Source organism: Artemia franciscana, chromosome 5, assembly GCF_032884065.1.
Source record: "Artemia franciscana chromosome 5, ASM3288406v1, whole genome shotgun sequence".
Lineage (NCBI taxonomy): Eukaryota > Metazoa > Arthropoda > Branchiopoda > Anostraca > Artemiidae > Artemia > Artemia franciscana.
The window spans coordinates 12,573,799-12,589,695 of NC_088867.1; the positions used below are offsets into that span (position 1 = coordinate 12,573,799).

The following is a 15,897-nucleotide window of genomic DNA, read 5'->3' on the forward strand; positions in this document are numbered from 1 at the left end:
TAAATTTAACAAATCACGAAACTTCTATTATGTAACAAGCACTGGCATCTCTTAGAAAACACCCCCTTCCTGTTACGCAATATGCACCTGCGTCTTGAAGAATTTCCCATGAAATTATTAGGACTTGTATTCGTAGGGATAGGAACCTTGTCGGATCTTGAGCCCCGCGATACATTCACTCTTAGGGGTGACACGGGAATGATAGAATTTGTTCTCTTGAAATTTACTCATAAGTATGACGTCAATACTATGATTATTCTTGTCAGTCATTTGTTTCTCGTGTAATTTTTCGTGCATTATAGAGACTGAAAACAATGCACCCACTGCTGAGGCAAGTATGACATATTTATGCTTTTCGAATGTCCTCATAAATATGACGTCACTTATAATTTTTTGCCAAAATTTGAGGGTTCAACAAATTTTCTCATACTTCCTATTTAGATCGGTTTTCTAGGCCAGAGATTCCCAGGATACCAATTTTCCCAAAAAAGAGCTATTTTCGAGAAAATTTAAATAAAGACATAAATATACAATCATTGCCTGTTTGTAAAGATAGTATGTCAATAGTTTCTTTGGCTAGTTTCCGTTTTCGTTGAACATTGTTTGTAATCTAGCTAAATCTAAAGTGTGTTTTGTTAACAAAATTAATTTAACTTGAGAAACTAAAAAAAGAGTGTATTGGCCACTTTACTGTATATTTTTGGCTCATCTTTTTTTTGCTCGTGCAATTTGATAAGAAAATTTAGCCGTTCATCAGCTTTTCTTTTTTCATCCTACTTTAAATTACTATCGAACTCAAATTAACCTTGCTTTTAAACCCCATTTTTTTTAGTGCTAAACTATTCTGGAAAATTATTTATTGATGCAACACATTATGAAGTTCTCAATACAAATAAGAAAGACTTACGATGGATTGTAGGCCAGAAACCTACTATCATAAAACGATTCAAATCCGTATTGTTTTGCTTTTCTGTCGCATATACGGAAATCATATGCTAATTCATAACAAACTGGCGTAATTGTTGTGGTAAGTAGTTTCTTGTCTGTTAATATCGTGACGGAAGGTTGTAGTGGCAAAAAGAAACTAACAACTGGATCAATAAATAGAAAAGTGGTGCAAAGGAAGGTCGCGATGAGCATCTAAAAATATAAAAGCATTCATTGGGATGCATGTTGTGGCATGATAGCTAGGGCTGTATCCAACATTTTGCTCAGGGGGAGGGGGGTACAAAAAGCAAGATATTGGATATAACACATTTTATATACATTTTACAATGTTTTTACGAGTCGGACAAACGTTTTGGAGGGGCCTGTAACCCCTTAACCCACACACCTTCTGGAACGGGCCTCGATGGTAGCACTCAATAATTTATATCCTGATTTTATATGAATATCATTGGTGATAAAGAACATCCTTTCCGATACTAAATGAAATATTGCAGTCCAATTGCAGATTTTTTTTATGGGAACAAAGTCTTTTCAATATCAAATCTAATGTTTTCACACTAAAGTAAGAAGAACTGGGTTCAAGTTTTTCAACGAGTAGAAATAGGCAATTAATGGACAATTATTACAATTTATCAATGGTCAATTGTTAGAATTTATGTACTCATCGTAAAAGCCGTAAGTTTGAAGAAAAAAAACAATAACGAGGATTCAGTTTTAAGTTTTATTTTTATTCAATTGGTTGGGGATTTTCAAAAATAAATTTCCTTCGGTTATTAATGTTTTACAGAAACCTTGCAAATAAAGTATTTTTAATATCATTTGTGGTGTTTTCATACCAAACTATGAAGAGCTTGTCTCTTTTTTTCAAACAGTAGAAATAGGCAACGTTTAATAGGCAGCCTACATCAATTTTAAAGTTTGTTTTCCATCAATAGATAGAGTTATTTCCAAAATAATTTAATTCGGTTATTAGAACTAGGTATAAATAAGCTTGTGAAGTTATTTGCCGAAAAAAGTAAAATTAAATATTTTTGCTTTAGTTTTGAGCTTCTATCGTTGAGTTTATAAGCTTCTGATGAAAAATTACCTGTAATTTGCTCAAAATTTTACGCTGATTTGCTTAGAATTAAGAACTCAAGAATGAACTAATACAGCCCTAATTTATTTTCTTTCCGCTGGTTGAAAAATCGTGAAATAAATTTGTGAGTTTGTTGAACTATAGGGCGATGTTCAAATTTTACTAGCTTATAGCTCTGATAATAATTTCCAGTCCCAAAAAGTAAAACAAATATTTTAGTTTAAGAAAAAGCTATTGTTATTTTTTTCGTTTAGCGTATGAGATTTTGATTAAAAACTTGTGGCTAGTTTGACAAGTATTTATTACCGTTTTGCTCAAAAAGTAAAAACTCAAATGATGAACTTAAACAAGCCCAAATTTACAAGCCTACTGTAAAAATACCAGAATATATTGATTCAACCAGAGTTAGCCCAAAAAGAGCTTAATTCTAGATTTTTTTTTCTTTATTTAGCCCAAAGTGACCCAAGTAAAATAGTCTCTAATTTGTGCAATATTGATCACTGTTCTGCTCAAAAGCAAAAGCTCATATGATGGACTTAAGGAGGCGTTATTTACAAGCAATATGCAAAAATCCCATAGTTTCCTGATCCATTGTGAGTTAGCCTAAATAAGTATAATTCGGTATGCCAAACTTAAAGATGCCTAATTCTTGCTGTAGAAATAGCTGCAACCTAGTAAAGACCAAACGACGGCCTCTACTAACCACGACATGCTTAAAAAAATTGTCAAGTAAAATGTTATTAGATAAAACTGATTCAGGAATAGTAACTATATTTCGATTAATCTTTATAGTAAACGTTCACTGCAAAACAAATTAAAGGAAATTTCACAAGTGAAACTCGAACTCCTCGAAAACGACGTCGAATAAAATCCAAAAGCGTATTTTTAGAATCAACATGATTGAAAATCGCATTCAGGAAAACTGTAGCACCCCATCTTGAATAACAAAAACATCTCTTTTTTTCCTGGGAAGTACTGGAGTGTCTCTTTTTTTTTTACCCAAGTATAATCGTTATGATCGTTATGATCAAAAATCTCTTTTTTCCTTAAGAAGTACTGATGTGTCGCTTTTTTAACCCAAGTATGATCGTATCGAAACAGTCGCTGTAAAATTTTGGAAGAGGAATCATTTGAATGGAAATTACGATATCTAGAGCCCTTTTTAAGCAATAAAAGAGATCCTGCCGAAATAAAGTTGAGTTTTCTGTCACCTCACGGCAACAAGCATCAAATCTACGAGAATTAAAATTCTAAGATATTCAGTGAATTTTTCCACGCTCTAAAAGCGTAAACTTTTATGTTTTTAGCCTTCTTGAAATTAAATTCAAAAACAAGTTTCTTCAACTGAAAGTAAGGAGGAACATGAAAACTTAAAACGAACGGAAATTGTTACATACATGAGGGGGTCATCCCCCCCCCTCATGTCTAAAACCTCATGGTCTAAACCCTTAAAGAGAAGACTTAGAGCCACCCATCTGGTTAAACAATGGAAAAGTGATGTTTTGCGTCGCTTTGTGTCACGAAACCTCAATTCTTGCCCAAAATGGGTCACAATAGCGGGAAATGTAAATTTTAAATCCGGTAAATTCTTATCCGGACTTCTCAAAAGCTGGAGAAGAAAAAATAATTTCTGGAGGGCTTATAAATGCGCTACACTCAGCGAGTGCTATTCGTCTTTGTCAGTTCAAGAATTACCGGAATATATATAATTTCTTGTGTAGGAAAACCAAATCTCTCTATTATCTAAATAATTTTGCTGCGTGTGGCACTGATATTCGTAAAGCTTGGATGGTAAAAAATTCTGCGCTTAAAGCCAGTACTTAATCTAGCTCTTTACCTATGAGCCTGGTCATTGGTGATGAAGCTGTAGAGGGTGAGCTTAATGTTCAAGAGGTATTCACTTCATTCTTCACTAGTATTGGTAAGAGTATTGCTTTCACAGTTTCTTTATCTCGGCCTAAGCCGGACTTTAGATCTTACCTCGGGCCGTCTTATGTTAAGTCTATGTTTTTAGAGCCAGTAACAGTAAGTGAAATTAATAAAATTGTTAATGGCCTGAAAAACTCGTCCTCGTCTGGGCCAGATTTTATTCCTACTAAGGTAGTTCAATCTATTTTTCGTTCAATAGCTGTGCCTCTAACTAAACTTGTTAATCTTTCATTTAAATGTGGCGTTTTTCCGGATGCTCTCAAGCGCGCTCGGATTATTGTCTGTATAAAGGTGGACCAATAAATGATCCAGCAAATTATCGACCAATATCTATTTTATCAATATTTAGTAAAATCTTCGAAAAGATTATGTGTGAAAATTCTCCGAAAAAATTCTTCATGATTTTCAATTTGGTTTCCGTATGAAGCACTTTTTGAATTTTATACATTCTGCATTAGATTCGGGATTAATTCCGGCTGCTATATTCCTGGATATTCGTAAGGCATTCGATTCCTTAATCCATAAAATTCTTCTATCGAAGATGTCTCATTTTGGCAATAGGGGTAATGTATTTTCTTGGTTTCAGTCTATGTCTGTCGATCCACTTTTCCGTTCACCCTCGCAAGTGAATTTCGGCGTCCCTCACGGATCAGTTTTAGGGCCTGTGCTATTTTTGATTTATGTTATTGACCTTTTTATGTAGTAAAAAACAGAAACTTATTAATTGCTGTAAACTTTGTCATCCTAAGCCTTCCCTTGCCTATAGTGTGCCATCGTCTGATGTCCTTGTTTGTTTTGCTGATGACAGCACTCTTGGCAGTTCTGGACATTGTGAATCAGAGTTTCTATTAAATTTTGAAAGTTTCTTTGAGAGAGTAATTTTATGGCTTAATGCTAATTATCTTACCCTAACTTTTTCTAAGTCCAGTTTTCTGATGTTTTCGCATGTTTCTTAGATTCATCCCCAGATATTGGAAAATTCATCAGCCTAATGGGATAATTCATAGATCTAAAGATGGATAATTTGGGCATTCTTTTTGACGAAAACTTGTCTTTCAAACGTCACATTGATTTGATTAAAATGAAGATATGCAGGAGTCTCGGTGTTTTAAGGAAACTTAAACATACTTTTCCTGGATCACTTTTGAAAATTCTTTTTCACTGCTTGATCCATTCTTACCTTTTTTACTCTCCAATAGTATGGATGACAGGCTTCCCTTTATTGTTTTAAACCACTTTCTAAGGTTTACATTAAAGCAATAAACCTCATTAACGAAACCAATCGTTCAGGAGTTATCCCACTGCTTGATTTCGAATAACTGTATATTCTTTCGTGTGGATGTTTTACTTTTTTCAGCTTCACGGTGACCTTCCCTATCCCCTAAATGTTCCACCATCTTTTACCTCTGATCAGAATAATTATAGTCTTCGCAATACCAAAAAGCATATTCAAGTTTCTTTTACTCCTTATGTAAGGTCAGATTTTAATCCTTTAATTGCAAGTCATATTGTGTGGGATAAGTTGCCCGAATCAGCTCGAAGGTGCCACTCATCCATTTTGTTCAAAAAAATTGTTAAAATTTTTTTGGCATCTTAGAAGTTATTAAATAAAAAAAGTTTTTTTTTTAACTGCAAGTAAGTCGCGACGTTAAAAATTAAAATGAAAAGAAATTATTCAGTATATGAAAGGGGTTGTCCCCTCCTCAACACCTCACTCTTTTTGCTAAGGTTTGACTCTTTCTCACAATTCTACTTAAAAAAAAAAAAAAAACAGGGTCGATAAGACAACCCCTGGGGAAAAAAAACAAAAAAAACACGCATCCGTGATCTTTCTTCTGGCAATATATATATATATATATATATATATATATATATATATATATATATATATATATATATATATATATATATATATATATATATATATATATATATATATATATATATATATATATATATATATATATATATATATATATATATATATATTTCATTGGAGTTTATTTAATCCACTAATCTACTTAATTAATTTAGTCTATTCAATCTGTTTAGTTTTGTTTTCTATAGTTTTTATTTTGTTTATATTTTCTTTCTTCTGCCTTTTGCTCTTATCTCTGTGAGTAAATGATTATTTTAATTTTGTTTTTTCTTCTCTGAGTAAGTGACTCGTTTGTCTTCATCCTTCTTGACAGGCCAAAGAGCCTTTAGGAGGCCCCCCCCCCCTAAAGAAAAGTTTTTTGCAAATTTGCCTGAATACATTTAGAAAAAAAAACGAGCCAAAATTAATCCAAATGAGAAACTTTTTCTCATTGAAGTCAAGAACGAAGTTTAAACTTAAACGAAAAAAACGTTTTGCTTGGTTGATTAAGCAAGATATATCTACAAAGCTAGATGAAACAAACTAACTAGTGATGTTTTTCTATATCTCTACAGGTCTAAAAACTAGCACTTTACTGAAAAATTAGCTTGTTTGAGTTTTTATAAAATCTTAATTGTATACACAAAGTTATTGATATCATGGTCGCTGAAAGACCATCCAGAGACTTATTAAATAGTCTTTGTCTTGTGCAGATTAGTCGCAATTTTTTTTAGTAAATTGATAATTTTTATGTAGAGTATCATGAGCCAGTTTATTCCAGTTAGTTTTGTAAATACGTCTTGCATACTCGGTCAAGTGAAAATTTTTGTCTCTTTTAGGGCTCAACTTTGCTCTCTACTTCCAAATGAACAATCATTTTTTTTTAAATTAACGTAAAGGGTGGTTTATTGAACATTTATTATCCATAGAAAATTAAAGGCCTACTGCAAAGTTACCATAGAATGTTGACTGAGGCGGAGTTAGCCTAAAATGCGCAATTTGAAAAGTGCAATTAGATAGGTCCCCAGAAGTGGCCTATCAAATATGCATCCTCTTAGAAAAGACAAGCCCAGGGTAAAATTCCCGACATTCATTGATTCAGCCGTAATTAGTCAAACAGTGCCGAATTTAAATACCTAATTTAAAGGTGATTTAACAATTATCAAAAGAAAATTACAAGTTTACCGCAAAATACCAGAGTTTATGGATTTTACCAGAGCCAGCTTAAAATTGCGTAATTTAAAATCTTTAATTCAAAGAAGCTAATTTACCCAAAACCTTTATTCAATCAGAGTAAGCACAAATAGACACTAAAAACTAATTTAGAGATAATTAGTTTTGATCATTTCAAAAATATTGTTTACCATTCTTATGTGGGTAGCCTATCACAGTCCGTAACCTCTGAGCAACTAACGAGGAAATCACAAACAAAGTGAAAAACAAATATAATAACGGTAATAACGGTAACATACAGCAACCACCATTTATTAACGAGCCTTGGCTAAGGAGAATCGTATCAAACAGTTCGTGGTAATGAACTGTAAGTAAGGGATGACCCAGCGCAATAGTAACTAAACTCTAGAAAACGGAATTTTTATATCACTAAATATATCAAAAGAAGTTGATTTAATTGCCCAGAAAATATTTCCATAAGTAGGGGAACTGTTTAGTGGAAGTAGAGGTTGATATAATGGCTTTATTAAGAAAACGATCCGAAATTGAATAAAAAAAGCTTTCTCAACTGAAAGTAAGTAGCAACGTTAAAATTTAAAGCGAACAGAAATCTTTGTGAATATGTGGCCGATGGCCCCTCCTACACACCTCGCTCTTTACGGTAAAGTTTAAATTTTGACCCAATTCCTTAGAAACGACTCCTGGTACACAAAGGTAGTTTAATTAGAACAATGAGTAACTTTTTTTAAAGAGCCGAAATACTTAAGCGTGAAGAGCGAAGTGTTGAGGTGATGGCATCTCCCTTCGTATACAAAAAATTCTTTTAATTTTATGTTATAGTGTTGTTCCTTATTTTTAGTTGAAACAAGCTTTTTTTTTATATAATCTGATACGAAACGACTCTTCGGTTTGAGTGTAAGATAGTTTAGCCTAGCAATTACGCCTCAAAAGTTATTTTTGATCTTTGATAATGAATTTCTGTATCTGTCCTCTAGCCATAAGGATTTGACAATTTGTTTGATTTTGTCGGTATCTATTTCTACACAACCATATATACTGCCCATAGCAAAATTTACTAGGGCCTACATAAAACTTAATTTTTTTTTAGCATTTAAGACACTTGGAATAATATTATCTTATAAAAGCATTCGATAATTGATCCTATTGAGTGGACTATTGAGTATTCAACTCACACTACTCAATGGGTGATTCGTAAGATTCACTTAAAAAACTTTCTATGCAATAAGTTTTTTCGAAGAATAGCAAAGAGCTACATTACACCAAAAATAAACTCAAATAAAGTCAAAATATTTCCAGGCGTAAAAATACCAAAAAATAACAATAAATAAATGAATGAAACCCAAAACGAAAAAAAACTACAATAAATAACTGAGCCAAACTCAAAACAAGCAGAAACTAAGTTGAGTGAGGCTGACATATCTTGCCCGAATAAAAGTTTCCACTGAAACATATAGAAGAACTTTCACCTTGGGCATAGTTAACATATTAAATCAGTGAATCCCCTCGTTCCTCCCCCTCACTCCGTTTTTACCTTAAATTTTTAATCTTCATTTTGCAAATTTTGAGCTTTCTATTTCTTAGCTGCACATCTTAATTGTCCTTTTGTTTTAATTATTTTTTTCCGTTTTTAATTTTACGAGTTCTTAATTATTTGACATTTTTGCTGATTGACATTGACCTTTTTATAAATTTTTCATTTGTTTGCCCCTACATGCCATTATTTACTGGCTTGTTGTTTGTTTTGGTTCTTTTTGTTTAATGGCGCTAAAGTGCGAATTCAGCCCACTTGTTCTTGTGATAGCCGTTTTTCAGTAATGAACCTTATTTTATCTTATTTACTTTAAGATTTCGTAAGCAGATTAAAGTAGTGTATGGAGAAGCTCTCGAGACTGAGCCTACCACAGAACACTGAAATGCTGGTGGGGGTAGGAGCAATTTATGTGTCATTGCGTAGGAGACAATGGGATTCATGAGATGAACTTGACCCGGAAAGTCAGTTTGCTTAAAGCTTTTGTGGGGAGCATGGGGATGATCTGAGACACTTTCAGAGTAATTCCATAAATTTGGAGAATTTAAGTAATATATTTTTTGTGGGGATGTACCACGGCTCCTAGGTATTTCGAGACCACTTCTAGATAACTAATTATAGCAGTGATAAGTTTTATAGAAATTAAGAGGCACGGAGGTTATAATTTCAATTTATTACGTATAGTGTTTGATTTGTTCAATTTTGTATTCTTTCTGTCTTTGTCTGTGTGCTCGGTTACTGGCTTTTAAATACAGATATGTATACATATAAACATGCGGAACAAAATGGCTATCTTGAAATTATCATTGGATGTGTTTGAAGAATTAGTGGGCGTGTCAGGAAGGGAGGGCTCCTTGCCCTCCAATTCCTTTTGACTCTTAAAAAGGGCAATAGAATCGAACGAGTTCCTTTAAAAAGTTCTAAGATAGTGCTAAATGCCTATGATATTGCTTGTATGTCTATTAGAAAAAATGTATGTATAGATCTTATATCGTTTAATTGGACCACCCCCTCTATCCAAAACATATTCTAAGAGTTTCAAATTAATACCCTTTTATTCACAGTAATTCTATTTGTAATTTTGTAGTATACATATAGTACCTTTTGACCAGTTCAAAATTACATACCCTGAAAGTTCAAACTTAATAATGTAAGCCGTTCATGGGATACTGTGGTTAACATCCATCAAGACACTGTTCGAAAGCTTCAGCTTCATACCACTTGCAGTAGCATCACTAGCAATAGTTTTAGCAGCAGCAGAAGTAGGAGTGGAATTAGTAGCAGCCATGGATTTAGCAGCAGCAGTAGTAATAGTAGTGATTGTGGAAGTAGGAGCAGTATCAGTAGTAATAGTAGTAAAAAAAAAGTTGTAGCAGTGCATATATAGCCTCTTGGTTAGTCCAACATCCTCAAAATCATTCCCTTTAAGTTTCAACTTTACATACCAGGTCGTTCCTAAGATATTGCTGATATACCCTTTCGACAACCTGTGTGCAAACAGCGTTTTGTGATTTAGTTCAACCTACCCCCTCAATATTCCCTGAAAATATCACCTTCATTCAATTAGCTGTAGCTGTATAGTAGTCACAGTAGTAGTAGTATGTCAATTAGCAGAACTAGTTGTAGGACTAGTAGTCATATTAACTAATACTATTATTTGTGGCAGCTAGAGCATTAACAAGTTATCTTCTGGTCAGTTAAATATCCTCCTCATAAAGCCCGGGAAGTTAGACAAAAACACAACAACAAATTCAATGCATTTCTTGAGTGGTCAACATAACTTGAAGTTCAACAAAACCCATTAAGCAAACAGAGGGTATCAAACAGGCAGGGCAACTGCCGGATGGTGCTGAACAACTTTAAGTAAGCCGAGCTTTTCAAAAGTTTTTCTACACCCCTTTCCCCACAGGTGGTTTTAGAGGAGGGGACAGAGGGGTATTTGCCCTTTGCACACTCACTGAACACACCGTTTATCGATGTTGATTTGTGGCAATTTTACGCTCGAAAGATTATTTGACTTTAATTCTGCTCATTTTTGGTTAAATGGAGCTCTTTATTTAAAAAAAAACTCATTTTATGAAAAAATTTTTGTGATTAATTCTCTGAATGGTTCACATGACGTCCTTCGTCTTTTTGGACACTAAAGGTCAAACAGGCCCGACTTTCTCAATAAAAAAAAAATACTATATATTTTGACTGCTTAAAACATCATTAGAACTTTCAATTTCCAATCTAATGAGCTCCTTTTTAATGTTCTACGACAACTCCTTCTATTCAAAGTGTCTTGGTTACTAAAAGTAATAATGGATAACGTGTTGTGCTCATTTCGCTTTTTAATTAGGCAGCAATATTGTGTGCCTTAGAGTTTATCAATGTCTTGAACTTATTATAGTGTGCTTATATTAATTAATAATGTTTAGTAGGTAACTTAGGAACAACCATTATTCTTAAATGAGTATGTGATAGTATAAACAATATTCTGGAATGAAAAATGGCTAAATTTCAACATGATTTATTTTGAACCTAAATTTTAGACTGCGACCAGTGATTTATGATGTATAGTACCCTTTCCGAAAGTTCTATATTGTTTACAGCTTTTTTAAGTCCGTTTCATCAACAGCAGTCACAAACTGTCATATCCAGGAAACTTATAAGTAATTTGGAACAACCGTCCACCGAATACGAAATGCCCTATCGAGACGGATTAGTTGTCTCAATCGAGCATTGACGTCATTTATTGTTTGTCGCAAATAATAAATGAACCTTTCATGTTTTCCATATGTATTAAAAAAATTTTGGCCCTTACAATATTGCATGATATTATCTTTTTTCGGCATTTTAGAAGGCGTTTATTTCAGTTTTAGTCGATAGTTTGTTAAATGTAAAAATAGAGAAGAACCTGCTAGAAATAATTAATAATTACTTTTACTAAATATATGTATGACAATATAAGCTATACTTTCAAATTCAAAAAGAATCCCAATCAGACTTATCTTGAAGCAGCATCTGAAGTTGCACGATGAATGATTTTATAACAGCTAATATCCTTTCCTGAAGTTCGTCAATGTTTGCAGCTTTTTGCAATTCGTTAATACTTTACCACAGCTGATCAATAACGGTCATGGAGTGTCAGATCCAAGAGGTTTACAAAAAATTTGAAACGACCATCAAATTATTCTTAATTTGCTCGACCGAGACATATAATAAATAAACGTTTATGGTGTGCCATATGTGCAAAAAAAAAAATAAAAAAAAAATACCCACAATGTATCCAATACGATATCCTCTTATTATGGCAAAGCAGACGAAATAATTTTAAACATTTTGTGAAATAGTTTGCCAAATGTAAGAACAAAAACAATTGATTAATAAATTTTTTTAATGAGCATTTTTAATAAATAAATATATGACAGAAGAAAATAAGCTTAAAAAATTGAATAATTTTAGCCTGATTTATTTTGAAGCAACATAAACCAATCTCTTGTAGAATATTTTTTACCACTTCTCCTATAAATTTCTCTATCCTTAATAGGTTGCACCTCTCGGTCGTTGAATCTGATAGATGATCCTTCTGAGTCCAGAAGTTCACCAAACTTGTTAATCTAAAAAGAACATGTACTTACAGGTCCGAACTCACTCAACTTGTAAAAACAGGATTATAAAAAAAGACTCTAGAGTTCTCGATATCATGGATATATTTTACTGCTCTCGATACTGGGACTTATATTTCTTTTTCTTAGTTAGCAGGGCTGTTCTGGTTGTTTCATTCTTAGTAGAGAAAGCCACGTGTCTTTCGACAACCGGAGCAATATGAATAAATACGACAAAAATTGTTTCACATTTCCATAAAGATAAAATTGACAAAAAACATTTAGTTTATATTTAATACGAAAGAAAATGTAAAACAAATTTTCAAATTGAAAGAAAATTTCGACATACATTTTTTGGACATACCCTTTTCTCTTTTTTTTTATTTATTTTGGAAATGCTTTTGGGGTTGTATTCCTTGTACGAACTTCTAAAAATTCTCTTGTGGAATCTGTTTTGCACTAAAGCCCTGAGCTAGAAATTTTTTTCCAGCTGTTATTATTACATAAGCTATCATTGTAATACCCTTTTCCCTTCTTTTCTAACTTAAAGCGTGTGAATATGACAGAAGACATCCGAACCTTTCTTAAATAAAAGAAAACTTCAACATAAATCTTTTGAGCATATCATTTCTTACAAGTTTTATTCAAAAAGTTATAAAAAAAATCCGTAATGTGCTTTTACCCTAAGCCCTAAAGCAAGCTTGTAAACCTTATTTTCCTCATTAAATTAGAGCCAGCTAGATTAATGAAAACATCAGCGCTAAAATTAGATTCTGGGCTATGCTTTGGGAAGATGTTTCTGAATCTCTCCCTGACTCTACAAAAAATTTGCTTCTTTTCTGACTTGAAAAATCGTAGATTTTTATATTTAAATATAAATGAAAATTTAAATTTTATTCATGTAAAAATGAATAAAAATATGAATACAAATTTCTATGAAATAAAATCAAGTACTGAAGCATCAAAAGAAAGTATCGTCATTCGTTTCCATTTTCAATGGCTAACTCAGGTTTCAATTGTTTAACCCCCTTTTTAACTCCATGTGCCATATATTTTTTTTTTCATTTTTATCTTTGAGATTTCTGTTATTATTATAAAAAAGGGTAAAGACCCTCTTGAGCCATTTATTACTATTACTATTATTTAGTTATTTTGATGTTTCTGCTGAAGAGAAGGAAAGAGTTAAAGATATTTTTTTGATGATCACGATGAATAGATGTTCAAGTTGATAAATTTTTTTTAAATGACAAGTAGCAGGCTTGTTGCCCAATCTTCCCGTGGCGGGCATCGAGCCCCGGACCCTAAGGACCAAGCAGAGTATCAATTCACTGTGCTACAACAAGGTTTTTTTAAACTGATATTTTAAATTTATTTACTTTCTTTGTATTCCATTTTTTTTTAGGCCTAAAGCGCCCGATACACGTAGCTTTTTCGGGCACCGATTTCAGCAGCTCAGTGGTCAAACAATATCAGTACAAAGACAATCCCCTTTATCCGAGATTCTCAAAACCAAACATCATGGACACCAATAGCTAACTGTAGGTTATCAATAGCTGCATGATTGATATCAACTGATTTCTTTCATTACTATTACTAAGTTCTTTCATTCTTTTTAAAGTTCCATTTCATTAAAAAAAAATTAATTGAATTTTAGTTTTTTTCATTAATTAATCAGAAAGATTTTTTAATATTGAATATTTTATTACTATTGCTACTATTTGCTTCTTTTGATGTTTCTGCTGAAGAGAAGGAAACAGTTAAAGATTTTTTGTTTGATGATCACGATGAAATTCGGCACCTATTCGTCAATCAGTGCCTAAATTTCGAGCACAAATTGATACCACTTTTTAAATCGGCACTTGTTTGGTAAATTGTTGCCAAAAAAGCTACGTTTGTCCGGCTCTTAACTTTAACAGAAAGAAAATTTCATACCTGAGCTTCCGACAAAGGAAGTGTGTCTTCCATTACAATCCAGTCAACAACTTCGTTGAAAGGGGGAGTTGTAAGAGATCCTCTGTAACGATAAAATCTAGAAATGTCTTCTGGTAGAAAGTCAATAAGAAGTGTTGCAGGATCTGTTAATGTAAAATCCGATTCCGCCTCTGTTATTGATGAAAATGTGCTATAAAATTCCTCAAAAAAAGGATTATCATCAGGTGCCAGCTAAAAATAATAAAAACTTTTTAGAAATGTTGTTTTGTCCTGGATCTGTTTTTTTTTTAGTTGCAACGTGCATTCGGTTGCATGTGTTCTACTCCCATTTATGTGAGCAAAATTTTTCGATTAAATTCTGAATACAAGCTACCCCCTCTCCAAGAACAGTTTTTTTATAAACTAGATAAGTACCCCTGCGTAATTCTTTCCAGGCAATTTTCAAAACTTGCTGTCTCAAGATATTTGGGGCAGGCTTTTTTGTCAAATGGATGATGGCCTCGTTTACGATAAAGAAAAACTATCATCAAGTGTCATCCGAAACTAATAAATCTCGTTAGAAGTGTTGTTTTGTGCGGGATATCGTTTTTTTCAGTTTACAACGTGCATTTAGTTATACGTGTTCTACCCCCATTTATATGATCAATATTTGCTAATTAAATTTTGAGCATAAGCTATCCCATCCCAAACAACAGTATGTATGCATAATATGGAAAACTACTAACCACTAGAAAAGTACCCATGCCGCACTATTCGAACAAATAATTCTTTCCTGGTAAATTTCCAAACTTGCTGTCTCAAGATATTTGGGGCAGACTTTCTTGTCAAATAAATGATGATCTTCTTTCCATTAAAAAGGAGAATCATAAGATGTCTTCTAAGAAGAAATTTTTTTAGAAGTGTTGTTTTGTCCTGAATCTGTTTTTTTTTTCTGTTTCAACGTGCATTTAGTTGTATGTGTTTTTCCCTCACTTATGTGAACAATATAAGTGTATTAAATTCTAATAATAATCTATCCCCCTCCCAAAAACAGTATGTATTCATAAAATGGAAAAGTAGTAAGTACTAGAAAAGTACCACTTCCAAACTATTCGAACAGGTAATCTTTTCCAGGCAATTCTCAAAACTTGCTGTCTCAAGATATTTTTGGCAGGCTTTTTTGTCAAATGGATGATGGTGTCCTTTGGAATAAAAACAGGACTATCATCAGGTATCATCAAAAATAAATAATTTTTTTTATAAGTGTTGTTTTGTCGTGGATCGGTTTTTTTTTCAGTTGAAACATGCATTTTGTTGCGAGTGTCCTACCCCTATTTTCTTTTAGCACCATTTGCCAATTAAATTCTGATTATAAGCTACCCCCTCCCAAAAAACTGTATGTATTGATGGAATGGAAAAGTAGTAAGTACTAGAAAAGAACCCCTGGCGCACTATTCAAACAGGTAATTATTTCCAGGTAATTTTCAAACCTTACTCTCTTAAGATAATTATGTCAGGTTTTTTTTCAAATGAATGATGGTCTTCTTTGCAATAACAAAAGACTATCATCAGCTGTCATCTAAAATTAATAAAAACTAATTTAGAAGTCTTGTTTTGTTCTGGATCCGGATTTTATTTTCAGTTACAACGTACATTTAGTTGCAAGTGAACCCCTAATTATGTGAGCAATATTTGATATTTAAATTGTGAATATAAGCTACTCCCACCAAAAAAAAAAACGTATGCATTCAGAAAATGGAAAAGTGGTAAGTGCTGGGAAAGTATTCCTGCCGCAATATTCTGACAGACAAGTCTTTCCAGGCAATTCTCGAAACTTGCTCTCTCAAGATATATGGGACAC

General features: G+C 32.8%; 2 protein-coding genes across 2 annotated transcripts in view; both read right to left on the bottom strand.

Moving 5' to 3' along the window:
* LOC136026765 (uncharacterized) overlaps positions 1 to 7,212 on the bottom strand; it is a 30,176-nt gene extending 22,964 nt beyond the window's left edge. Inside the window, exons 1-2 of the mRNA XM_065703472.1 lie at positions 7,178 to 7,212; positions 908 to 1,140 (exon numbers count right to left, since the gene is read on the bottom strand). Coding sequence (XP_065559544.1) covers positions 908 to 1,140; positions 7,178 to 7,180 — 236 coding nt within the window. The 5' untranslated portion in view covers positions 7,181 to 7,212. The remainder of the gene's footprint in view (positions 1 to 907; positions 1,141 to 7,177) is intronic.
* Positions 7,213 to 11,896: 4,684 nt separating this feature from the next.
* Positions 11,897 to 14,288, bottom strand: LOC136026766 (carbonic anhydrase 2-like; the record flags this gene model as incomplete). The annotated part of the gene is given in 2 exon segments (XM_065703473.1): positions 11,897 to 12,137; positions 14,058 to 14,288. Coding segments are annotated over 2 exon segments (390 nt in total), but the record flags the coding sequence as incomplete, so codon positions are not given.
* Between the last annotated feature and the right edge of the window lie 1,609 nt (positions 14,289 to 15,897).